Source organism: Sparus aurata, chromosome 1 (assembly GCF_900880675.1).
Source record: "Sparus aurata chromosome 1, fSpaAur1.1, whole genome shotgun sequence".
NCBI lineage: Eukaryota > Metazoa > Chordata > Actinopteri > Spariformes > Sparidae > Sparus > Sparus aurata.
In genome coordinates, this window is record NC_044187.1 from 3,568,283 (window position 1) to 3,592,862 (window position 24,580).

General features: G+C 41.3%; 4 protein-coding genes across 6 annotated transcripts in view; 1 reads left to right on the top strand and 3 right to left on the bottom strand.

The window, feature by feature from the left end:
* Positions 1–2,396: 2,396 nt before the first annotated feature.
* Positions 2,397–9,822, bottom strand: LOC115592217 (uncharacterized). 3 transcript variants are annotated; one of them, XM_030434776.1, is made up of 6 exons: positions 9,253–9,822; positions 8,416–8,516; positions 7,321–7,471; positions 6,341–6,456; positions 3,542–3,568; positions 2,397–3,128 (listed from the first exon to the last, which is right to left on the bottom strand). In XM_030434776.1, the coding sequence occupies exons 3-6, from the start codon at positions 7,402–7,404 to the stop codon at positions 2,573–2,575; spliced, it is 783 nt and encodes a 260-aa protein (XP_030290636.1). In that variant the 5' UTR covers positions 7,405–7,471; positions 8,416–8,516; positions 9,253–9,822; the 3' UTR covers positions 2,397–2,572. The 3 variants fall into 3 exon arrangements, with proteins under 3 accessions (XP_030290636.1, XP_030290644.1, XP_030290651.1); XM_030434784.1 differs by lacking the exon at positions 9,253–9,822 and having other exon boundaries at positions 8,416–8,873; XM_030434791.1 differs by lacking the exons at positions 8,416–8,516; positions 9,253–9,822 and having other exon boundaries at positions 7,321–7,992.
* A 1,006-nt stretch (positions 9,823–10,828) lies between these two features.
* On the bottom strand, positions 10,829–18,886 carry LOC115586561 (spidroin-1-like). The gene is made up of 4 exons (XM_030425708.1): positions 18,759–18,886; positions 17,104–17,254; positions 14,696–14,811; positions 10,829–13,262 (listed from the first exon to the last, which is right to left on the bottom strand). The coding sequence occupies exons 1-4, from the start codon at positions 18,884–18,886 to the stop codon at positions 11,210–11,212; spliced, it is 2,448 nt and encodes an 815-aa protein (XP_030281568.1). The 3' UTR covers positions 10,829–11,209.
* The window catches only part of LOC115592183 (cadherin EGF LAG seven-pass G-type receptor 2-like), a 32,754-nt gene continuing 26,521 nt past the window's right edge, over positions 18,348–24,580 (top strand). Inside the window, exons 1-3 of the mRNA XM_030434730.1 lie at positions 18,348–18,427; positions 20,886–20,993; positions 22,645–22,737. The gene's annotated coding sequence lies outside the window, so the exon portion shown is untranslated. The remainder of the gene's footprint in view (positions 18,428–20,885; positions 20,994–22,644; positions 22,738–24,580) is intronic.
* On the bottom strand, positions 18,992–20,650 carry LOC115586678 (uncharacterized). Its single transcript, XM_030425924.1, has one exon. The coding sequence runs from the start codon at positions 20,648–20,650 to the stop codon at positions 18,992–18,994; it is 1,659 nt and encodes a 552-aa protein (XP_030281784.1).

The following is a 24,580-nucleotide window of genomic DNA, read 5'->3' on the forward strand; positions in this document are numbered from 1 at the left end:
TGCAGTAGTTTCCAAATGACTGACACATAGCAGAGCAGAATGGATGCTGAGTGAAGCTTTTATCAGAAAGATCAGAACAGCACATGATTTAGTAATGATATACTGAAGTCTTTTTTCATGTTGGCAAGTAGCCATGTAATAAGCGATTCAGAAAATCCTCTGAATTGATTCAGGCAAGCAGCAGCCCCCAACCACCCGCTGTCCCTCGCCGGACCCCTCTCAGTCCGGGTAGCCGATACCTGACACACCGCTCTTTCAGAGACTGTGAACTCCCAGCGCAGCCGGTCTCACCCTGGCTGCTGCACCGTGCGCCCGCAGGGATGCACTCTCCTCTGGGGAGAGAGAGGGGTTCAGTGTCAACGTTTTACCCCCTCGCGTCTAGCCGGAGGGCGGAGGGACAGCGGTGATGTCTGTTTATGTCAGACAAAAATGAACCATGCAGTCCCAGAAACAATGGCACTTTCTCGGCTTAACTATGGTTGCAACAACACATTGTGTGCCTTTGTTTACATTTCAAATCAGACTAGAACCTCCTAGAGGAAAGATTTATAATTTAAGATTACTTTTTTGAATTAAAAAATTATCAACAGGCACCCTAATGAATTGTTTGGTTATAACTACTTGTTACTGAATCGATATCAAAGCATTTAAATCAGTATTGAATTGAATCGATATTGAATCGAATTGCGAACTAAAGAATAGAACTCGAATCAAATCGTGAGGTTCTTAACAATACCCAGCCCTACTCATTTGCATTGTTCATATGGTTACTGCCTAAAGTACCATATATCTGCAGCACCATTCTTGAGGTGTCTTTCAGCTTCTCCTGTGGGCTTCCAGTTGTAGCATTTCTTCTTTTGAATATTTCTGTCTTTAGTTCTTTGTTTACATATCCAGGTTATAGTATATGTCAGTCTTCCACTGCTGGTGTTGCTGCTGCATCTGTCATTATTTCTGTGTTATGAAGTGTCTTATTTTACCCGTAACGTATTGCTCAACCTGCTTTCTAAGTCAGTCTGACATCAGTCACTCTAAAGGAAGCTTGATGCTAAGGAGGAGGAGCTGTTATCCCCTGGCTGAGAAAACTATCACACTAAAACACTCCTGGCACATCCCAAAGTGGGCTAACTGTGACATTAGCTGAGGGCTTGCTGGGGACCATGAATGTCTTTGCAAAATTTCACAGCGGTAGTTTTGTGTTGGAATTGTTGCGATATTTCAGTAAGGACAAAAATTTAGCTGCATACCAAAATGAGTCAAAGTTGTGAATTTGACAGTTGTAGTTCTATGGCAAGCTCTACTTACCAAAATTTGATGTTGCTTTTAAATGTCAAATCTCTTTTTACAAAAGGTCACTGTGACATCTTAGTATTCTGCAAAAAAATTTATTATTATTCAACTTGACTGGTGGGTGGAGGCAGACAGCTGTGAAGCTTTAATTCTAGTGTCAGTGAGTCACAAAAAATCCGTGTTGAAATCAGCAGGAGAGCTAGTTAGCTATTAGCAGCTGGTAGGCAGCATGATCCTGTGGTGTGTTGGGCTGGATTTAATTGAGGTAAACACACCGCAGGACCGAGAGTTTCTGTTCAAAGGAACATGAAGCGTTACAACTGCAATACACAGTAAATAAATGTACTGAAGTTCTGCAGCTGATGATTCCAGGATGGAGGTTGAAGAGTTCATCTGGATATGGTGTTATGGGTGTGCACAGTGAAGAGTTTGCTCTCGACCACATCTTTCTGCTGCAGTTGATCTCAGTGGTATGATTGACACACAGACCAGAATGGATACTTAGTGAAGCTTTATTCAGATTAAACAGACATGAAGAGATGTGTACAGTGACATCAGTACTGTAAATACTGAGGACAGTAAAATCTTTTTTTTAATTATTTTTTAAAATAAAAAAAAGGTCATAGCATCAGTATGAGAAATTACTTGAGAGTTATGCATGATCTATATAGTAATAATATAGTAATATAGTAAAGTTTTTTGTTTCAAAGCGAGGGAGTTTGTTGCAGTCAAGGTGGATTTGTGGAGCTGCTGAAGTTCCAGCAAATCTGTTTCACCTGAATCACAGCTTTCCCAAAACTTAACTACGACCCCATCTTGATCTCCTACCAAATCCCCCAAGACCCCGTCATCCTGTGCGTCTGCCGAATCCTCAAAGACCCCAACCTCCTCCGCCACCTCCTCTGCTTCTGCCACCTCCTCCTCCACCTCCTCTGCCTCTACCATCTCCTCCTCCACCTCCTCTGCCTTTGCCACCTCTTCTGCCACCTCCTCCTCCACCTCCTCTGCCTCTACCATCTCCTCCTCCACCTCCTCAGCCTTTGCCACCTCTTCTGCCACCTCCTCCTCCACCTCCTCTGCCTCTACCACCTCCTCCTCCACCTCCTCAGCCTTTGCCACCTCTTCTGCCACCTCCTCCGCTGCCTCCTGGTGAATTGTTTGAATAACAATTGTGGGCAACTTGTCCACCACTAGAGCAGCTGGTGCACTGCATAGCACTTTCTGGGTTATTATCCTGTTTATCACAACGGAATATGTTGCTCAGACCGATTGATCCCCCAAGTCACTCGAGGGCTCCCTTTAGATTCTTTTCAGGTATGACATAACCACTACGAGGCTGGAATATGTCAGAAAACACAACAGCGTAGTTTTTCCATTTCTTAATCTCTTTGATGCTGTCAAGAATGTTCAAATTATTTTCTTCGTTTGTACATCTTTTATCACATGGGGAAGCACGAACGTAGAAAAGCAACAAATCATTTTTGTTAAGACGATTGACCAAGGTGTTAATGTGCTGCAGAGTACGGTACTCTGCATGATCTGCTCTACCCTTCCAAACTTCATTAGGACACTGTCTGTTAACGTCAGCCCAGGTCTTAACCCCTCGAGGACATTTTGTCAGAACATCAGGCCATTGCACACGTCCACCAGGACACTGATTCACAACATTAGGCCATCTCAGAACTGTGGCTGCAACCACCCTCGTGCCGGTGTACACTTCACAATAACGAAACTTCCTCTCGACTGTTTTCCTTGAATTGTCAAGTTGATTGATGTCATATATCTTCTTGCCTTTGTTGTATGGGATGGTTACTGCCAGGCTGAACATTGGGGTTCCTCTGTCAGAACAAAAGAAATCCAAAAGACATAAACCAGGTATTATTCAAAACAGTTGAGCAATATAGGAGGTTGGAGACCAAACCAAATTGTTGCCACTGCCGGCATCTCTTTGTTTGATCATCCAATAAAATACATTTATAAAAAATAGTATGAATATGCACATAATATATATAACAAACATTAAAATACGTTAAACTATTTATCCTGATGTAGATACATTGTTATTGTGAATTTAAAAACAAGAATAAAGAAAATCATCAGGTCATACTTTGTATAAAGTAGCGTTCTGTCAGTTGCTGGTGCTTGTTTTATGTGTTTGCCTGTTTCTGTTGTTTGTCTCCGCTATAGAGCAAATTGTAACTATTATTTTAAAAAGCACTACATGAGTAACTTTTACTAGTTCATTACTGACCTTATACCCTTGTAGCTTGGTCCGTACCTGCAACAAGAAACGGATGCAAAGTGTTACTAATATGTTTGATCATTTCATACTGAAGATAAGAACCTGATGTGATAGTTGATGTCCCGATTAATTATTATTTTTTTTTATGTCAGAGCGCAATTTGTGCACACAGACACGCACATAACATTACTCAAACAGCCAAACCTGTCAATGTAATGCCTGCAGTGTGGAAATATTTTAAATTAGAAAGTGAAAGCAGTCCAATGGCGACATGTAACATCTGCAATATGACGTTTTGCGAGGGGTAACAAAAGAGCTGCTTTTTGATACAGCAAATAAAAAAACAAACACTCTAAGTTATACTAGTTCACTCAAGCAATACAAGCAAAGGCACCAAAGCAACAAACACTCACGAATACTCTCAAAAGGACAGAGAAATGTACTTGGCAGCGACATGACCAAAAACATTACAGAGAAGACAACTGAATTAATTAGGGATGTCCCGATCAGGTTTTTTTACCCCGATCTCGATCCGAGTCCTTTAATATTTAGTATCTGCCGATACTGAGTCCCGATCCGATACTCAGCCTTAACTAATATTTTCCTGGATAATACAGCTGCATTAACCTGTATCCAAGCTGTTCCTTTATATATTTTTTTTATGTTGTTGAAACATTGTACCTTTTATATGGCTCTTTCTTGTTCTGCATATGCTATTACAGCATTGGCCTCCACCTTCCTGGTGTTAGCAGGTGAGTGTGTGACGCTGCACTGTGACAGCAGACCCTCGTGTTCAGCAGCTGAAGTGTGTGAGACGCAGCCCACGCTTGGTTCCTCCATATCATCTATTTCTTTTTACATATTCCCTATGCTGTCACGTAAAATGACATGGACACGTTGCTTGTCTATTTCACACGTGGTCAGCGTCTCCTCTATTGCCTGTTTTACATGCTTTGCTGTATGAGACCCATGAAACTAGTGCGCATACCGGCACATTATAACTCAAAAGTGGAGTCAATGTGATGTAATGCAGAGATGGCAGGACATACCGGGGATTCAAAAACCCTGATCCTCAACCACAAAGATGAGCTGGTTATCCAGAGCGATTAATTTAATTACCTCTCTGTAATGTCTGTGGCCATGTCGCTGTCTCGAGGATATTTCTCTTTCCTTTTGAAAGTATCCGCGAGTATTTGTTGCTTCAGTGTCTTTGCCTGTACTCTCGAGTGAATACGTTGTATTCTTTAAGTGTTTTTTTGCCGTAAAAATTGAGTAGTATTAAATGCTGCTCCGTGAAACGGTCGCACTGCAGATGTTACATGTCGCTGTTGGACTGCTTTTGTTATCTAATTTAAGTTATATCCACATTGCAGACATTTTATCCACAGGTTTGCCAGAGTAACGTTACGCGCGCATCTGATTTCTGCCACAAATTGTGCTCTGACGTAAAAAAAAAAATAAAATCGGGCCTGGGTCCACGTTCAAAATTGCTGATTCCGATCAGCGGATATATGCCAAGATCGGATCGGGACATCCCTGGAAGTAATCGCTCTTGAGAACCAGCTCATCACCGTGGTAGAGGATCAGGGTTTTCTTCGTCATCTGGAGTTTTTGAATCCCTGGTATGCCCATACCATCTCTGCATTACATTACATTTACTCCACTTTCGTGAGTCTCATACAGCAGATCATGTAAGACAGGCAATTGAGAAGATGCTGAATGTGTGTGAAATAGACAAGCAACGAGTCCACGTATTTTTGCCATGATAACTTAAAGGGATAGTTAGTTTTTTTTTTAAGTGGGGTCATATAAAGTACATATCTATAGTCGATCTGTTTCCTACCGTAATCACCGATCAGCGCAGCCTCAGTTTGGAGAAGTAGAGAGCCGCTCCAGCCCAGACGCTCTGTAGCTTTGTAGCTTTGCAGCTTTGTACTGCAGTGAACAGGGTCCAGCAAAAAAGTGAAATTAACCACCTAAAACAAGGCTCACCTAAAAATTTGAACATCAGTTCAGTTATACGTTGTATAGGTAAAATTCACACCGCTTTACATCGCTGTCAGACCGCGCTTTCTTTCGGTGATTACGGTAGGAAACAGATCGACTATAGATATGTAATTTATATGACCCCCCTTTAGAAAAACCTGAACTATCCCATTAAGGAATATGAAAAAGGAAATGGATGATATGGAGGTATCAAGCGTGAACTGCTTCTCACACACTTCAGCTGGCTGAACACGAGGGTCTGCTGTCACAGTGCAGCGTCACAGACTCACCTGCCAACACAAGGAATGTGGTCTGCTGATGTTGCTATAGCATATGCAGAATAAGAAGGAGTCATATGAAAGTAAATATTTTGTTTCAACAAAATTAAAAAAAGCTATTAAGGAGCAGCTTGGTTGCATGTACCTTTTTTCTTAATACAGCTGTATTATCTAGGAAAACATTAGTTAAGGCTGAGTATCGGATCAGGACTCGGTATCGGCAGATACTAAATATTAAAGGACTCAAATCGGGATCGGGGTAAAAAAAACCTGATCTGACCCTAGATAAGTGGAAAGGTGCACTGGTCATGCAATTGGCAAACGGCCCACCACATTATATTAGAAATGTATCAATACGAAAGACTTGTACTCGCCCAATTCAGTTTTATTAGCTCAATTGAGATAAAACGACTCTTCAGACTGCTGTTACTTTTTTGAGATTACGAAATAGAACTACAAAAAGTAACTTGACTAGAGTTTGTCTTGATTTCTTGTTGTATTGTTTTTAGGAACTGGTTTTATTTTTGTGTATATGTCGACTCACCTGTACAAGATCTCATCTACAAGTGGTGCAAGTTGGTTCTGGTCCACAGCTGCCAAACTGTTTCCATCGAACAGCAACAGGCAGAGTGTTACAGCCACCCAGCACTGGCCAGCCATCTGAGTGTTACACAAACAGCATCAGCACAGAGCATTTAGTACATTACAGTACAGTAGAATAACATCTGTGATTACTGTGATAAATAATTATTTGATTATCAGAAAATATACAAATGCTCTGTCCCATAAGTCCAACCTGAAGTCAAATTAACTGTCGAGCTCAGTAAGGACACTGGAAATGGTTGTTGTTGCTAAAAGATCATTAAGCTGCTGACTCATGACAATCATGGGAAATTGAGGGAAATTCAACGTTTTATTATCCTGTAATTGCCACCTGCAGCCAGAGTGGACTCTGCTCAGAGCTACAGTCTCACTTTAATGTGGCTTAATGATGTTTTCTGGAACTGAAAGGGCTGGTGAGACTCTTGAATAGGCATTTTATATGGAAAATATGTATTAAAATAAGGCCTTACAGTTACTATGGTCCATATTTCAAACTTATTTTTGGCCAACCTGCACCAACCTGAGAAATTCCACTGCCTCATTAAAAAGGAGTTTTACCAAAACTACTGAATGTTCCTTTAAAATCGTAAAATCAAGGCATGGAGATGTGAACACACCACATACTTTAAACCATCTTAGAATTATTCTGCTGGATGGATTTAATCCAGTAAACTGAAAAAGACTAAAGGTAAAAAAACAGTAAAAGAGAAGTTCTGCCAACCACGGACATTCTCAGCCTCTTACAGTTAAATGTGGCTTTATGAACTCTTTGGAAAACTGTTGACAAAGCTTACAAGTTGTCAGGAGAGACTAGATCCATTAAAGGCCTAATAACTGCATACATTGAGAAACAATGATCACTGAAGCCTGTTGCTTCCTCCTGAGAATAAAGCCAGATGCAGCCAAGTGAAAATCTTTTACCTTCTTCGTAGAGAAAGATGTCTGACGTATGCTGCCACCCACCTCTTCTGTTTTCCTCTCAGGTGCTGCTTCAATGCAAACCATCAGTAAGAAGGGCGTTTTTATAGAGGAGAAGTTGATGACATCCAACCCCTCAGAGTCACACCATGACCTTATTTGAACATATTTAGCAAAAATTAGGAAGATGAAAGAATATTGAGACTGTAGGAGGTCTTGTCTTTGATATGCATCTTAGATTTTACATCTGGACCAAAGAAAACATATTGAGAACGAGATTACTTTAACTTTTTAATGCATCTAACAGCTGTGGTTTGACTTTAAAATTACCCATTTTAGGTTGAGTAGTAAAAAGCTTGACAAATGAATACAGTTAGAACATTTTTTAACTTTTGTTGTCATTAATCACACTGAGTGTTGAGGAATTGAAATCGGTCATCAAAACATGGTGTCACTGCTCAATCAATCAATCAATCAATCAATCAATCAATCAATCAATCATATACATGTACATGGATGGTTTTGGAGGCAATTGGCCCGACTGCTCCCACATAGAGGCCAGAGTGTGGTGACTTCTGTTTGTAGTCGTTTTGTTTTTAGTTTTTTTGTCTCTGTGGGAATTTTTCTTCTTTGTGGTCGTTTCTTTGTCACAGTTCTTTGTAATAATTTTGATTTCTGGTAAACGTTTGTGTTTTTGTGGTCACTGGAGTCATGATTTTTTTTTTTTTTTTTTGGCCTTTTTTATTTATTATATGTTGTGAATTGTGACGAGAAGTGATGAGGCAGCAGGGGGATGATATGCACCAGGGGCTGCAGGTTGGATTTGAACTGTTTTGTCTCTTTGTGATCATTTTGTGTCTTCTAGTCAGTTTGTTGTTGCCTCAAAAAGGAACTGATACTTTCTTTGAGGACAAAATGTTTTGTGTCTCAGAAAGTAAAACCAGATCTGCCTGCTCATTCTGACGTAAAGATTGAAGATGGAGATACGGACATACAGACGGAAGTTCAAGTCAGGCTACCGTCTTCTACACTTCAGTTTTTCACACAAATAAAGAGGAAAGAGCAGTTAATTTTTTTAAGTTTTGCCGTTTTACATACTGTAATTATTGCAAAACAATGAGCAGGACTTTGTATCACACATCTCTTCTTGTAGTAGCGTCGGCTTTTCTTGTGTTGATCCTTAAAGCTGCTGCTTCATCCTGATTCACAGATCGAGGAGATTTCGACAGAAAGAAAGAGGGAAGAGATGAATCAGCTGTACGTCAGAGGAGAATAGGAAGAAACATTAAGAGTGAGGCAACACAAAAACTACACACACCTTTTAACACCTTTTTTTGATGATAGCGACGGTAACATTGAATGATTAGGATGTTTAAAGTGTTGGCTGCCCAGCTGTCCATGTGCACAAAGAAGGAACTGATTAGGTTTTGGCGGTCAAAGATCAAGGTAACTGTGCCCTCACGACAATTCATATGATAGTTCTGACAAGATTTTATACACAAATGTCCAATGAGATAAAATGATGAAGTTGTGACATTTTATATCCATAAGGTCAAAGGTCAACCATGCTGTGGTGTTTCTAGTTCATTCAACTATTTAAAAAAGAGAAAAACAATACTTTCTAGTACTTCTTTTACTCATTTTTGGACAAAGCAGTTTTTTCAGTTTTGTTTAAATTAGAAATGGAAATAAAGTGGCCAGCAACAAAACGGCTGCTCCTGCTTACAGCAGAACGAGGCTCTCTAAAGCATTTCTGTCTTCTTTCTCTACCAGTAATCCTTCCACAGGCCCTAAAAAAGCTCCAACATTGTGAGAATAACTGATTTTAATTGATTCATTGTGATAGTCTTATTTAATACTTTGTCTTCAGGATTTTATATGTGACTCAACACATATTTTAATATAAATGTGAAATAAGAAGATTCCTGCACTCACCACTCTCTGTTCTGCCTCCAGGTGACGGTCGGGGGAAGTGTGAGCAGCAGCGACGTGGTCGTCATCTCCCTGAACCAGCCAGCTAACACTGTGGAGAACAAGATCGGAGGGATCTTGTTCTCCACAGTGTTAGCTGGCGTGAAGAAGTAGGACGAGGTCAGCTCACGTATCTGCTCTGTCTAGCTCTGGACTGCCGGAGCTAGACGGAGCAGATACGCAGCACAGCGGACCTGGTGAAAGTTAACACAGAGACTACAGTGAAACCTATCTGCTCCACTAGCGTGGCGGAGCAGTGGACACGTATCTGGTGGAATCACGGGAGTCCAGGATGCAGAGGGCAGCTGTGTGGAGTCTGTACAGCTTCATCTGTTTGGATGTAGGGACGATGGTTTCCTCTAAAGAAGTCACAACGTAAGAGTTTGATTTTTAATGACAATATCCAGCATGAACCACATAGATTTATATATCAGCTAGCTTCCATTTACAGTCCTGCTGTATCGGTCCACACAAAGGATCCTGGTCTCCTGTGCACGCCATCTTCTTCTTATTATGTTCTGTTTCTCCTTCTACTCTGTTTGTATACAGAGCGCAAGCTTTCTGCACATGCTCCGTCTCTTCTTCTCCGTTTTTGGTGAATTTCAAGCGCCACCTATAGGCCTGGAATATGAACTACAGCGTTTTCATATTTTCAGACAACAGCACAGGTGACATAATTTGCCAAAAACAAGTTGCACTTTCATTCCTGTTTACAAGAATTTAAATAAATGTGTTAAGAAAATAAGTTGCAATAAGGGCTACACAATTAATCGTAACGTATCAAAAATTGCAATATCCAGATTGCATAGGCAGCATTTTTTTGTTTGTTGTTGTTTTTTATGAAGGTGAACTGTGTGACAAACAGCATTATAATGAAGTAGTGCTGCACAGATGCCCCAGCCTAGTTGCTCACCAGATGTAAGAAAACATATTTTGTGTGATACAGAACTCAGCAAATGGCACATCATGATTTTTGTAGATTTCACAAATCTGATCACAGAACATATTTTTGGCCATTTCTTAACAATTATTTTGATGAATTATGAGCACAAAATGTACACAAATGTCTAATAACAGGATGAAATGATGTACTGATGACATTGACACAAGGTCACTGTGATATCATAATATTCTGCAAAAAAATGACTTTACATCATTTAACTTGGCTGGTGTGTGGAGACATACAACTGTGAAACTTTAATTCTAGTCTCAGTGAGTCACAACAAGCATGATCCAGTGTTGTGTTTGGCTGGATCTAGTTGAGCAAAACACACTGCGGGACTGAGAGTTTCTGTTCAAAGGAACATGAAGAGTTACAACTGCGGTTCACAGTAAATAAATGTACTGAAGTTCTGCAGCTGATGATTCAAGGATGGAGGTGAAAAAGTTAATCTGGATATGGTGTTATGGGTGTGCACAGTGAAGAGTTTGCTATCGACCACGTCTTTCTGCCACTGTTGATCTCAGTGGTAATGAAATATAAACTGGGTTGTTCTGATTGTGTTCAGGGTTTACCAAATGATTGACACACAGACCAGAATGGATGCTTAGCGAAGCTTTATTCAGATTAAACAGACATGAAGAGATGTGTACAGTGACATGAGTACTGTAAATACTGAGGACAGTACAATACATTTTTTTTATTATGTTTTTTTAAAAGAAAAAAATGGTCATAGCATCAGTATGAGAAATTACTTTAAAATTATGCATGCTCTATATAGTAATAATATAGTAATGTAGTAAAGTTCTTTGTTTCAAAGCAAGGGAGATTGTCGCAGTCATGGTGGATTTGTGGAGCTGCTGAAGTTCTAACAAATCTATTTCACCTGAATCACAGCTTTCCCAAAACTTAACTACGACCCCATCTTGTGCTCCTACCAAATCCCCCTAGACCCCATCATCCTCTGCGTCTGCCGAATCCTCAAAAACCCCAACCACCTCTGCGTCTGCCACCTCCTCTGCGTCTGCCAAATCCCCCAAAACCCCAACCACCTCTGCGTCTGCCACCTCCTCTGCGTCTGCCAAATCCCCCAAAACCCCAACCACCTCTGCGTCTGCCACCTCTACGCCTGAGGCCTCCTCTGCGTTTTCCCCCTCGTCTTCGCCTTCTCATTCCTCTGCCTTTTCGTCCCTTACGTCTCCTCATTCCTCTGCCTTTTCGTCCCTTACGTCTTCTCATTCCTCTGCCTTTTCGTCCCTTACGTCTCCTCATTCCTCTGCCTTTTCGTCCCTTACGTCTTCTCATTCCTCTGCCTTTTCGTCCCTTACGTCTCCTCATTCCTCTGCCTTTTCGTCCCTTACGCCTTCTCATTCCTCTGCCTTTTCGTCCCTTACGCCTTCTCATTCCTCTGCCTTTTCGCCCCTTACGTCTCCTCATGCCTCTGCCTTTTCGTCCCTTACGCCTTCTCATTCCTCTGCCTTTTCGTCCCTTACGCCTTCTCATTCCTCTGCCTTTTCGTCCCTTACGCCTTCTCATTCCTCTGCCTTTTCGTCCCTTACGCCTTCTCATTCCTCTGCCTTTTCGTCCCTTACGCCTTCTCATTCCTCTGCCTTTTCGCCCCTTACGTCTCCTCATGCCTCTGCCTTTTCGTCCCTTACGTCTTCTCATTCCTCTGCCTTTTCGTCCCTTACGTCTTCTCATTCCTCTGCCTTTTCGTCCCTTACGTCTTCTCATTCCTCTGCCTTTTCGTCCCTTACGTCTCCTCATTCCTCTGCCTTTTCGCCCCTTACGTCTCCTCATTCCTCTGCCTTTTCGTCCCTTACGCCTTCTCATTCCTCTGCCTTTTCGTCCCTTACGCCTTCTCATTCCTCTGCCTTTTCGTCCCTTACGTCTTCTCATTCCTCTGCCTTTTCGTCCCTTACGTCTCCTCATTCCTCTGCCTTTTCGCCCCTTGCGTCTTCTCATTCCTCTGCCTTTACATCCTTTACCCCTTCTCATTCCTCTGCATTTTCGTCCCTTGCGTCGTCTCATTCCTCTGCCTTTACATCCTTTACGCCTGCTCATTCCTCTGCATTTTCCCCCTCGTGACGGTTGCACTCCTCCATTTGGAATTACGCCATTTTCAACACCATTCTCAGGACCACCCCCTGAGGGTGGCACACCTCCATTTGGATTCACGCCATTTTCAACACCATTCTCAGGACCACCCCCTGAGGGTGGCACACCTCCATTTGGATTCACGTCATTTTCAACACCATTCTCAGGACCGCCTTCTGAGGGTGGCGCACCTCCATTTGGAATTACGCCATTTCCATTACCATTATCAAGACCCCCTTGTGAGGAAGGTGCCCCCTCATCTTCATTTTCTCTACCATTATCAACACCACCTTGACTGCCTGTGGATGAACTGGGGGGTGGGGTAGGGCTGGGACCTGACGTTTTATCGTCTGAAACACATGAGTGTGCAACTTGATCATCACTCGAGCAACTAGTGCAATGCATGCTACCATCCTGTTTATCACAGCGGAATATATTGCTTAGCCCGATTGCCCCTCGGCTACCATTGTAGGTCCCGAGTCGCTCAAGGGCTCCACTCAACTCTTTCTCAGTATGGAGCGTACCATCACTGGCTTTGGATATTTTAGAAAAAACCACAGCGTAATTACTCCATTGCAGAATGTGATTAATCCTTTTGAGGATGTTCTCTCTTTGATTGCCGCTTGTACATTTTTCAACACATGGGGAGGCATAAACATAGAGAAGCAAAAATTCAGGATCCTGTTTATTACTATGGCTAAACAAGTCGTCCAGGTGGTCAACAACACGTGACTCTGCATGATCTCCTCCTTCACTCCCTTCCCGAAGTCGGGCTGCAACCAACCTCCTGCCGATGTACACCTCATTCTTGTTGAGCTTTTCCTTCACAGCACCAACTGGATCACTTTTAGAAACTGCTTCAAGGATATCGTCGATATTCTGGTTCTGGTCATCTGGGATCCTTACAGCCAGACTCAACTTGCCGTCTGTCTGGTACCTGTCAAAGAAAAACATAAAAGACATTCCACTATATGTTTGAGATGTTTTGGGGCAGAACACAATATTCTGTAGATTGAAGATGACATCTTTCCACTAACATCCATCCCTTTGGCAGATTTCAAAGAGTCTTTGTCTCTGCACTTCGACTGCCCGTCACTGCGTTCTCCTTAAACATACCAGGAAAAAAATGCCTTTGGAGTTGGACTGCTTTACCTACCAGTCATTATATATAATTAGTGGAAGGTGCTTCTCCCATGCCTTGCTTTTCTAAAAAAAGTCTAGAAAACAGTGATGTGCAGCGGAGGAGAGGAGTGCCCACCAGATGCTCCATATCCTAGGAAAACAATGGTATTGTTGGCAACGAGAATTTTCTGTGGCAATCTTTTGTTTCTTTTACTTAATGTAAACTGACGTTTTTCTGAAACTTAATCACGTCAGTAAACAAAGATATGGATAAATTTGTACAACTTCTTCGTTGTCACACTGCTCTGATTGGCAGTATTTTGTTGATACAAAAAGTGAACTAGACTCTCGACAACAGCTACTATATTTCTGCCTGAGTGTTTTATCAGTTGCTCAAGATGTTTCACAGTATTGCTTGAAATGTAATCATCCCAGTTACTAGAGCTTCTGTATCCTCGACTCCCAGAAAGATTGGGTGCAGAACACAGAACAAAAGCTTAACTCATATGGCTTCTTCCTTTGGCTTGATGGTTTTGGAGATCAGAAGCACTTTTTCATAGCTGCTGTACCTGTGTGCTGACACAATACTACTTTATGGACATGTTTTCCGCACAAATCACAACTCCAGCTTCATTATTTGTACTTGCAATCTTTATTTTAGGGACCCAGCATTATTATACGCAGCTTTCCTTCCTCGAGCTCCTTGTGATGTCTATCTATCTTTAAATAGTCTTCTATTCAGTGATAGGGCTGGGTATCACCAGGTACCTTGTGATACGATACAGCGATTCTGCGATAATCGATATATTGCAAGTAATTTCATCCACGATACATCACGATATCTGTGCCACTGAAGAAATTCAGAATTCATTGACTGCACTGAATCCATTTCACAGGAATTAAAAAACATTGTCAATCAATTTCACATGAATGACGGCCAAGTAAACAAAGAGTATATTGGACAGTGTTTCTTCTTAACACACACACTGACTATCACTATCATTAAATATCTATATGTGTGGGTTTCAGAGCTGCTTAAACAATTTTTTAAATTTTATTTGGTTGTATACCTATGTTTGAATAAAGATAAAGCTGTCCTCCGAAGAGGGGTGGTGGTGGTGGGCCCCCCAAAAAAATCGATATTTGGCGCCAGTGTATTGATAACGTACCTCAAGACGAAATATCGCGATATATCGTAGTATCGATATTTTGGCCCACCCCTATTCAGTGATACAGAAGTTGACTCACTTTTTCAAGATGCCATCTACAATTCCTGCAAGCCTGTTCTGGTTCACATCAGCCAGACTGTTCTCAGTAGAGAGGAAGAAGGCGAGCACTGCAACCATCCAGCAGAGGCCAGCCATCTGCACACAGATCAAGATGGGTGGCAACTGAAGCAGTTTTTTAAAGACCGTATCATCAGAATAGGATGAAAGACACAGAAGATAATAACTAGCAAATATATGATCATCTCAAAATGTAAATACTAATACAGTAATTGTCAGATTATAACTTGCCTTCATAGTTATCATATCAAAGATGACACCTTAAAGTTGTACTTCTCTCAAGGCAGTTTGTATTAATGATAGTGAGAATAAAAAAGCCATAAAGCCACCTTCATGGGGTTACTCAAATATTGGCACTAAAATAAAACACTCAAGTAGCTTCTAGATGTGATAGAACTGTATTAATACTACATAGAATCAATCACTGGATGCAACAAAATGGCAACTAGTGGAGATATGAATTTTATTTTTTGTTCAAGTAAATAATTATTGCTATTAATCTGATAACTGAAAACATTCTGCAGCGATAATATACATGAATACGTGTTGTGGCATATAGAACCAACTTTATTAGACTGACGTGTTTCAGCTTGTGGCTCTTATCAGGGTCATCAAAAAAAAACATTAAGATATGGAAGGTATAAGAGTTAAAAAAGGAAAAAAAAAAGATACTTATAGAAGACAACCAATCACATCTACACACATATCAGCCAATGGAGCAACCAAAGAGGCTGGTTGGTTATGTGCTCATGTGGCTTCAGGCCAGTCATTGTTAAAGAGTGACAGAGAGGTGAGGGGAGTGTCTAATAAAGGACGTTAATGATACTATATTTGGTCCATAAAGAGCAATCAAGAGGTGGTACTAGATATTTTTTGTGCTACTTACAGACGAAGAAGGAGGATCAACAACAAACATCATAAAAAGCATAAGACATGACATGGTACAAAATTATTTTTATTATAACATAGTTCTTTGTGAAAACACATTAATTATTTAAGAACCACCATATAAAACATTGGAAAGGAAAGTCCTCATTCATGCCCGCTAAAAGAATGTAATTTTTAATTTTTTCCTGATAAAGTTGACATTACTGCCTCTTTGACTTTGATTGAGCGCTTCTATTCCTACAAGTAGTAAAGATGAAATGTGATACTGTTGCAGAGTAGAAGTACTCTGTACTCCAGTACACTAGTCAAAGAGGTGATACTATTACTTTAGCAGGAAAAAGAGAGAAGCATTTTGGGTTTTTCATTTAAAAGTTTGTTTCCGGGGGGGATTGAATAAGGACTTTTCAAAGTTATAGTGGTTTTGTAGTGCGTTTTCACAATGAAGGTTTTTTTTTTTTTTTTGTGTTTTTTTTTACCATGTCATTCCTTATGCTTTTTATGCCGCTTGTTGTTGCTCCTCCTTCTTTGTTTGTATATAGCACTTAATAAAAACGGATCCTATTTTACAAATGTAAGTACCACCTCTGGGTTTCTCTTCTCAGATTCATTGACCAAATATAGTGTCATTAACGTCCTTTATTAGACATTCCCTTCACCTCTCTGTCACTCTTCAATGTTTGAAGGTCAACGTTTGACCTGAAGCCACATGATCACATCACCAACCAGCCTCTTTGGGTAATCCATTGGCTGATATGAGTGCATATGTATATGATTTGTTGTCGTTTATATTGTTATCTATGCACCTTGGGTATTGAGGATAAATTTCAGCCTATTGGTGAGGCGTAGTATATACATACAGAGGTCCATAACATGAACTGGGTGGGCTGAGGTGAGTTGATATGGAATGACCCAATACTTGTGCTCTTACTACATCATGCATATCAATTAAACTGTGACACTGGAATGTCATTGATAAATTTCACAAGTAGATGTCAGATAACTTTCTTTTTTTGTTGTTTTTTTTTCTGCAGTGTTCACAAAGCTGTTAAAACCAGCATCAACAGTTGATGAGAGGAACCTCTGTGCAAAACGTGTCCATCAAAAACACATCTTTGTTTTTTCATATGCATTTGTATACTGAGTGTTTTTGGTCTTTTCTGATGTGAACACACCACATACTTTAAACTATCTTAGAATTATTATGCAGTGATGGATTTAATCCAGCAAACTGAAAAAGACAACAAAAAAAAAAAACAGTAAAAAAGAGAAGTTCTGCCAAACACGGACACACTCAGCCTCTTATAGTTCTTAATGTGGCTTTATGAACTCTTTGGAAAACGGTTTGAAAATTTTACAAGGTGTCAGGAGAGATGAGATCCATTGAAGGCCTAATAACTGCATAAATTGAGAAACAATGATCACTGAAGCCTGTTGCTACCTCCTGAGAATAAAGCCAGATTCAGCCAAGTGAAAATCTTTTACCTTCTTCGTAGAGAAAGATGTCTGACGGATGCTGCCACCGACCTCTTCTGTTTTCAGCTCAGGTGCTGCTTCAGTGCCAACCGTCAGAAAGAAGGGTGTTTTTATAGAGGAGAAGTTGATGACATCCAACCCCTCAGAGTCACACCATGACCTTATTTGAACATATTTTTCAAAAATTAGGAAGATGAATGAATATTGAGACTGTAGGAAGTCTTGTCTTTGATATGCGTCTTTACATTTAGACCAAAGAAAACCTTTTTAGAATGAGATGACTTTAACTTTTTAATGAATCTAACAGCTGTGGCTGTAAAATTACCCATTTTAGGTTGAGTAGTAAAAAGCTTGACAAATTAATGTATAAACAGTTGGACAATTATCATGAAAACCTTTGTTGTCATTAATCACACACTGAGTGTTGAGGAATTGAAATCAGTCATCAAAACATGGTGTCACTGCATGTACATGGATGGATTTGGAGGCAATGGGCCCCACTGCTCCATGTAGAGGCCAGAGTGTGATTCATTTCTGTTTGTTGTCATTTGGTTTTGTGTCTCTGGGAATTAACTTTCTTTGTGGTCCTTTCTTTGTCACAGTTCTTTGTAGTAGTTTTGTGTCACTTGCTCGTCAGCGTTTGTCTTTTTGTGGTCATTATGTAGGCTAACTGTAGTCATGATTTATTTTTTTATTTTTTTTGGTCTTTTTTTTATGGATTTATAGGTTTTGATTGTGATGAGAAGTGTTGAGGCAGCAGTGGGGATGATATGCACCAGGGTCCGCAGGTTGGATTTGATCTCTGGGCTGCTGGAGCGAGAACACAGACTGTGTCAGTCTAGTCAGTTTTTGTGGTCGCTTTGCACTTCTTTGTAGTATTTTTTTGTCTTTTTGTTGTAATCTTGTGGCTTTTTGTAGTCAGTTTTTTTGTTGCCTCAGAAAAGGCCTTTGGAGAACTGATGCTTTCTTTGAGGACAAAATGTTTTGTGTCTCAGAAAGTAAAACCAAATCTGCCTGCTCATTCTGACATAAAGATTGAAGATGGAGATACGGACATACAGAAGTTTAAGTCAGGCTACCGTCTTCTACACTTGCGCTCTTCAGACAAAGAGCAGCACGAATGTTTTGCTGTTTTACATATTGTTATTATTGCAAAACAATTAGCAGGACTTTGTATCACACATCTCTTCTTGTAGTAGTGTCAGCTTTTCTTGTGTTGATCTTTAAAACTGCTTCTTCATCCTGATTCGCAGATCGAGGAGATTTCAGCAGAAACACAAAGAAGGAAGAGATGAATCGGCTGTATGTCAGAGAAGAGGAAGAAACCTTAAGAGTGAGGCAACACAAAAACTACACACATCTTTTTACACTTTTTTAATGATAGAAACGGTAAAATTTAAAGAATTAGCGTGTTTAAAGTTGTGAAGAAAGGTTATTTTGCATGTTGTCCTGCCTCTGTGCTGGCGATGACCAGAGGCTTTAAGGTTTTGGGTTGCCCATCTGTCTATGTGCGCAAAGAGGTAAGTGATTCATTTTTGGCGGTTAAAGATCAAGGTAACTGTGACCACACGACAATTCACACGACAGTTATGACAACATTTTTTACGTTGTTGCTACATACATCTTGTGAAGCAGTTTCTTGGACAGATCCTCAGTGATAGTACCTGGGGTCACGGGGGGTTTCGGGTCTTTCAACTTCAGACCCCCTGGCGACCTGACCGGGAGTGATCAATTCCCGGCCTGTGTCCAAGAAGCTGTCGCCCACTGCTCGTCCCTCCTGATACACAGCCATCGTGAGGCTTTCTCTGCAGCCTCGGATGCTGCACTGATGGCTTTTCTCTTGCGTGCTCCGGTGATGCCCAGGAGGATGTAGGCCTTACAGACTCGGCAACCACCTTCAGCACCTGGTCAGGCGCCAGCAATAGCGACCATCTCCAAGTGCTTTGGGACAGCTGCTGAGGATGTGCTCCAGAGTTCCTCTTCCTTGGCACAAGGGACACGCTGGCGTATCGATCTTGCCCCAACAGAAGAGGTTTGACGGGCTGGGCAGGACATCATAGACAGACTGAATGAGGAATTTGATGCGGTAGGGTTCTGCCTTCCGCAACTCAGGCCATGAGATCTTCCTATTCATGGCTTCTTCCCATCTGGTCCATGCGCCCTGTTGTCTCAATCTCACCGACTGGCTTGCACGCTGTTCCTCGACCCCAGCCCGCACTTCGCGTTGAACCAGGTTCCGCCTTTCCTTGCCCTCAAGTTTGTTGTAGTGGATTGTGAGAGTTGTTCCCAGACCTGCACGGCCAGTTGCCACAGATCCCACAAGCTCTTTGTGATGCAGCCGTGATTCAGCTTGGTCCACGGCCTCCTGTGCCCTCCACTTTCTGCCAGTCCTCACTGCAATGGCCGCTTGAGATACTTTCAGGTCCTTGGATTCCCTGTATTGGAGCACCTCCCTTGCTCTGGTGACCATGAACTCCTCAGTAAGGCTGTTGATGGGGAGCGTCAGCTTGTTCTTGTTACCATAGAGGGCGATGCTGCTTAGGCTTCGAGGTAAGCCCAACCAACGCCGCAGGTGGCTGCTGACTCTCCTCTCGAGTCCTTCCACAGTAGAGATGGGAAATTCGTATACCACCAATGGCCACAGAATTCTAGGCAGGATGCCATGCTGGTAGAACCACGCCTTGAATTTCGCCGAAAGACGTGACTTGTCGACTATTGTCAGCCAACTCTCCAGTTGTTCATTAGTTGCCTTGATGGAAGCAGCATCTTTTAGGGAGCAGTCAAAGGTTTTTCCAAGGCTCTTCACGGGTTTCTCTGTGACTGATGGTATGCAGGTACCTCCTAGAGAGAAGTAGAACCGGTTGATCACCTTCCCTTTCTTCAGGACCAGAGACCTGGATTTTTCCGGCTTGAAGCGCATCCGAGCCCAGATGGTTAGTCTCTCCAAGCCCTGGAGGATCCATCTGCATCCAGGAGCTGACACTGTTGTTACTGTCAGGTTGTCCATGAATGCTCTGATGGGGGGCTGCCGGATTCCAGACTTGGTTTTGGGGCCTCTGCATACCAGCTCAGCAGACTTGACCAGCATGTTCATGGCCAGGGCAAAGAGTATCACTGAAATAGTGCATCCAGTGATGATCCCTTTCTCCAGTCGATGATGCTCTGATGTAACTGTGCCGGAAGTGAACCTCAGATTAAAGCTGTTATGATAATCCATGATGAGGACTTTGATGTTGCTCGGTACATGGTGCCTCTCCAATGCCACCTCCACTAGCTTGTGGGGTATGGAGCCATACGCATTGGCTAGGTCCAGCCATAGTACAGCCAGGTCTCCTTTCCCTTCACTGGCCTCTCTGATCAGTTGTGTTACCACTCCACTGTGTTCAAGGCACACTGGGACCCCTGGGATCCCCCCCTTTTGCACAAAGGTGTCAATGTACTGGTTCTTTAGGAGGTAATCTGACAGCCGATGGGAAAGGATGCTGAAGAATATCTTCCCCTTGACATTAAGCAGTGAAATTATGTCTAATGAGTTAAAATGATGAAGTTGTGACATTTTATATCCAATAGGTCAAAGATCATCTGTGTTCTGGTGTTTGTAGTTTATTCTACAGGCCAGAAAAAAGCTTAAACATTGTGAGAATAACAACATTTTAGATGATTTATTTTAATAGTCTTACTTTAATACTTTATTGTCTTCAGGATTTTATATGGGATTCAACAAAGAATATTTTAATATAAATGTGAAATAAGAAACTTCCTACACTCACCACTCTCTGTTCTGCCTCCAGGTGACGGTCGAGGGAAGTGTGAGCAGCAGCGACGTGGTCGTCATCTCCCTGAACCAGCCAGCTAACACTGTGGAGAACAAGATCCCCCACGTGGAGAAGTAGGACGAGGTCAGCTCACGATAAAGACTTTTTGTAGATGTTTTGTTTCCTGATTATATAATTTGTAATTAATTTATTCCTCTGAGTTCTTTAATCAAAGTTCTGGGCTGGAATGTGAACATCTTAGGGGTGTCCAGCACTAACAAAGGAGCCTCTCTCCAAGATTCCACTAGATACGTGTCCCCTGCGTTACGGCTCTGATCCGGTTTTGCTCTGCCGTCCACCATCTTGGTAACCTCCACTGGTTGCGTTTTGAGTTCTCTACTGCGCAGTTGACACGTATCTGGTGGAATCACGGGAGTCCAGGATGCAGAGGGCGGCTGTGTGGAGTCTAGTCAGCTTGATCTGTTTGGATGGAGGGACGGTGGTGTCCGGTAAAGAAGTCACAACGTAAGAGTTTGATTTTTAATGACAACATCCAGCATGAACCAGACAGATTTGTATATTAGTTAGCTTCCATTTACACTCCCACTTCTTCTTGTGTGATAGAAGTATTTGAAGTGTGAATTTACAAGATAAATGTATTATTTATCCAAAGTGAACACTAAAGAATGCTTCAGCACAGCAAGAGATGTTGGACATTTCCATGCTCCCAACTTTGTGGGAACAGTTTGGGATGGCCCCTTCCTGTTCCAACATGCCTGTGTACCAGTGCACAAAGCAAGGTCCATAAAGACATGGATAAGAGAGTTTGGTGTGGATGAACTTGACTGGGCTGCACAGAATCCTGACCTCAACCCGATAGAACACCTTTGGGATCAATTAGAGTGGAGACTGAGAGCCAGGCCTTCCCGTCCAACATCAATGTGTGACCTCACAAATGTGCTTCCCATTAACACAATCCTAAACCTTGTGGAAAGCCTTCCCAGAAGAGTTGAAGCTGTTATAGCTGCAAAGGGTGGACCGACGTCATATTAAACCCTATGGATTAAGAATGGGATGTCACTTAAATTCTTATGCGAGTCAAGGGAAGTGGGCTAATACTTTTGACAATATAGTGTAGTTCTGTGTTGCTACTCTGTTTCTATTTAAAGTAGGCTTGTTCTTATATTTCATAATGCACCAAAACATGGCGTTATTGAAATGAAAATGAATTTTTCCTCGGAATCTTTGGTTTAAACTTGACCTGTGTGTTAGTCTGAGCCTGATTGCTCTGTCCTATAGAAATCACATAAACTCCTGAAGAGGTCAATGAATCTGAGGTTCAACTTAAACCAACCACAGTCCCATTTAACTGACGTTGAGAATTTTACAGCTTGAATCAACATATTATATTTTTTTAGATTGCCCAAATGTTGCCCTCTGTGTTATTTTGAAAGCAATCAGATCCAGTTTAGTGTGCAGCTTTGCTAAACTGGACTCATTTAAAGAGGCTATGATTTCAGTTTGAGGCAATGGTGAAATTGAAAATGAAGTAACTGTTCTGGGGAACATCTGTGCAGTGTTCTTGTTTGTCTTAGAACACCGGGTGAAGGTACATTAAAGCAAATCTTTCTGCTGAGAGATCTTTATTTACTACAGGCTGGCGTGTGTGTGTGTGTGTGTGTGTGTGTGTGTGTGTGTGTGTGTGTGTGTGTGTGTGTGATGTGAAATGCTACTGTATTTCTTGATTTGCACTAAAATATAATCTGTTTTTTTTTTTTGTTTATCTTTACCATAGATGAAGATCTTCCCCTGGAGAGTTTCCGGCCTTTTGATTGGAGGAATTAGTGTTTGCTGTGAGTCATGGGGTTCAGCAGGATGATGTCACACTGTGAGTGTCTGATATTCAGCCTAAATTCTTGCTTTCTCTATCTGTACTGTCATTGTGTATTGTTGTGAGCTGACCCTCACTGTGGATCCAAACACTGATACCGTCTCATACAGTACTTAACCTTAAGATGCTTAACTACTGCATGTTTGATCCTGTTCTTGTGAGACGCAGTCACAGGTCAGTTCTGTGTTGTAAAAATCTTTTACAATGATTTTACACTAAAACCATAGAATTATTCTTTATTTTGAATATATTGGAGAGTCAGTTAGATGTAGAGATGCACCGATCGACCGGCCAGGGACCAGAGTCGTCTGGTTTCAGACATTACCAGCGATGACCTGCTGGTCAGTGTCAGATCTGTCTGACTCTGTGCCAGTCACAGTTACACACATGCTGCTTACCTTCCAATATGGCCACCAGCCTGAACTGAACATTTTATGTTATTTACTGGGTTTATGGGCACTTCTTTTAATATCAGCTCAGTGTTAGGGCCTTAACTGTGGTTGGTTGTCACTTTTTAAAGGCCTTCCTCTTTCATAATTTGAGGCAACAAAATTTCTGTGAACTGGAAACAAAATAAAAAAGCAGGTCACCTTCAGTGAATGTTTCCTCATCGGCTTAATGTCATTAATGACTAATTCTCTCATCAGATTGTGAGACAGGTAATGAGGCAGTTCTGTTTTTTAAATACATATATTTCAAATTACTAGTGCAACAAAATGGGCTTGCTGTTATTTGGACTAATGTCAACGTGAGATTGACAGTATTTTTATTTTTCTCAAACTGATAAACAGTGTTTCTTTTTTTTGGTTGGTTTGCTTTAACAAGACTGCAAGCCATTCACATATGTATGTAGGTGATTCTGTTTCTTTCCACTGCACACGTGGTTTTACACTCAAAATAAAAACAAGCATTTTCTCATAAAAGGCAGCCCGAGTTCCCTGAAGGACCTCTGTACGGTTTGAAGAAAGAAGTTACAAATCTCTGGAAGGAGTGAGAGAGTCTATCCAGGATGTACTGTCCATCAATACCTCTTGACACAAAGCTTTTCATAATTGTCTTTATTTAGTTAATCACAACACATTATTAGGGATTAGGTCTGTTATTGGCCAAAAGAGTTATTGCTCTACCATAGATAAGATTAGTGTGTCGAGGACAGGAACAACAGCAACTCTGCCTTAGAAAAAAAAGACATACTGTCACTGCTGAAGAGTCTTTCACAACATCTGTGGTCTTTTAATTTGTTATCTTGAAAGAACAGATGCAAAACATATGATGAAAGCACCGAGGTAGAGCCTATACCACTTCATTCAAAGTGGAATATGCAGCAATTCATTTTCAGTTGGATGTTGTTTTTACAAAAAGCCACTCTGTACAGTAACAGCGCTTTATTTAAAACATGTTTGAATCCTGTAACCAGGTGCAGTTCGGGAGAAAATGTAGAGCTAGGCCTTTTTAATGGTCAGTGTTTTATTAAGATCGTACACATGTTTGCATATGTTGTAAATTATGGTTCTAAAAAGGAAATTGGAATCGTTAGCTGTCGGAATTGGCAGGTGAGACTGTGCAGGGTATCCACGGAGTCTTAAAAAGTCTTAAAGTCTAAGATTTGACAATCTCAATTTTAGGCCTTAAAAAGTCTTAAATACATTCATATTTTGCATATAGGTCTTAAATTACATTTAGTCGGGTCTTAAATATGTATGTTCATTAACCGCTTCCGTCATCGCCTTTTTTTTTTTTTTTTGTTTGGAGGAAATGTGTTGGTGAGATTCACAGTCATCTCCGTGTGTTCTTCTGTATGAAGTATCAGGAACGTAAGTGGTATTTTGCCGACAGCATG

Coding starts and splice junctions, on each gene's coding strand:
- LOC115592217 (XM_030434776.1), bottom strand. CDS start 7,404: ATGGTTTGCATTGAAGCAGCACCTGAGAGGAAAACAGAAGAGGTGGGT. Junction 6,457..7,320: donor CATCTTTCTCTACGAAGAAG/GTAAAAGATTTT, acceptor TGTAACACTCAG/ATGGCTGGCCAGTGCTGGGT. Junction 3,569..6,340: donor GTAGATGAGATCTTGTACAG/GTGAGTCGACAT, acceptor TTCTTGTTGCAG/GTACGGACCAAGCTACAAGG.
- LOC115586561 (XM_030425708.1), bottom strand. CDS start 18,886: ATGGCTGTGTATCAGGAGGGACGAGCAGTGGGCGACAGCTTCTTGGAC. Junction 14,812..17,103: donor CATCTTTCTCTACGAAGAAG/GTAAAAGATTTT, acceptor ATCTGTGTGCAG/ATGGCTGGCCTCTGCTGGAT. Junction 13,263..14,695: donor GTAGATGGCATCTTGAAAAA/GTGAGTCAACTT, acceptor TTTCTTTGACAG/GTACCAGACAGACGGCAAGT.
- LOC115586678 (XM_030425924.1), bottom strand. CDS start 20,650: ATGTCACAACTTCATCATTTTAACTCATTAGACATAATTTCACTGCTT.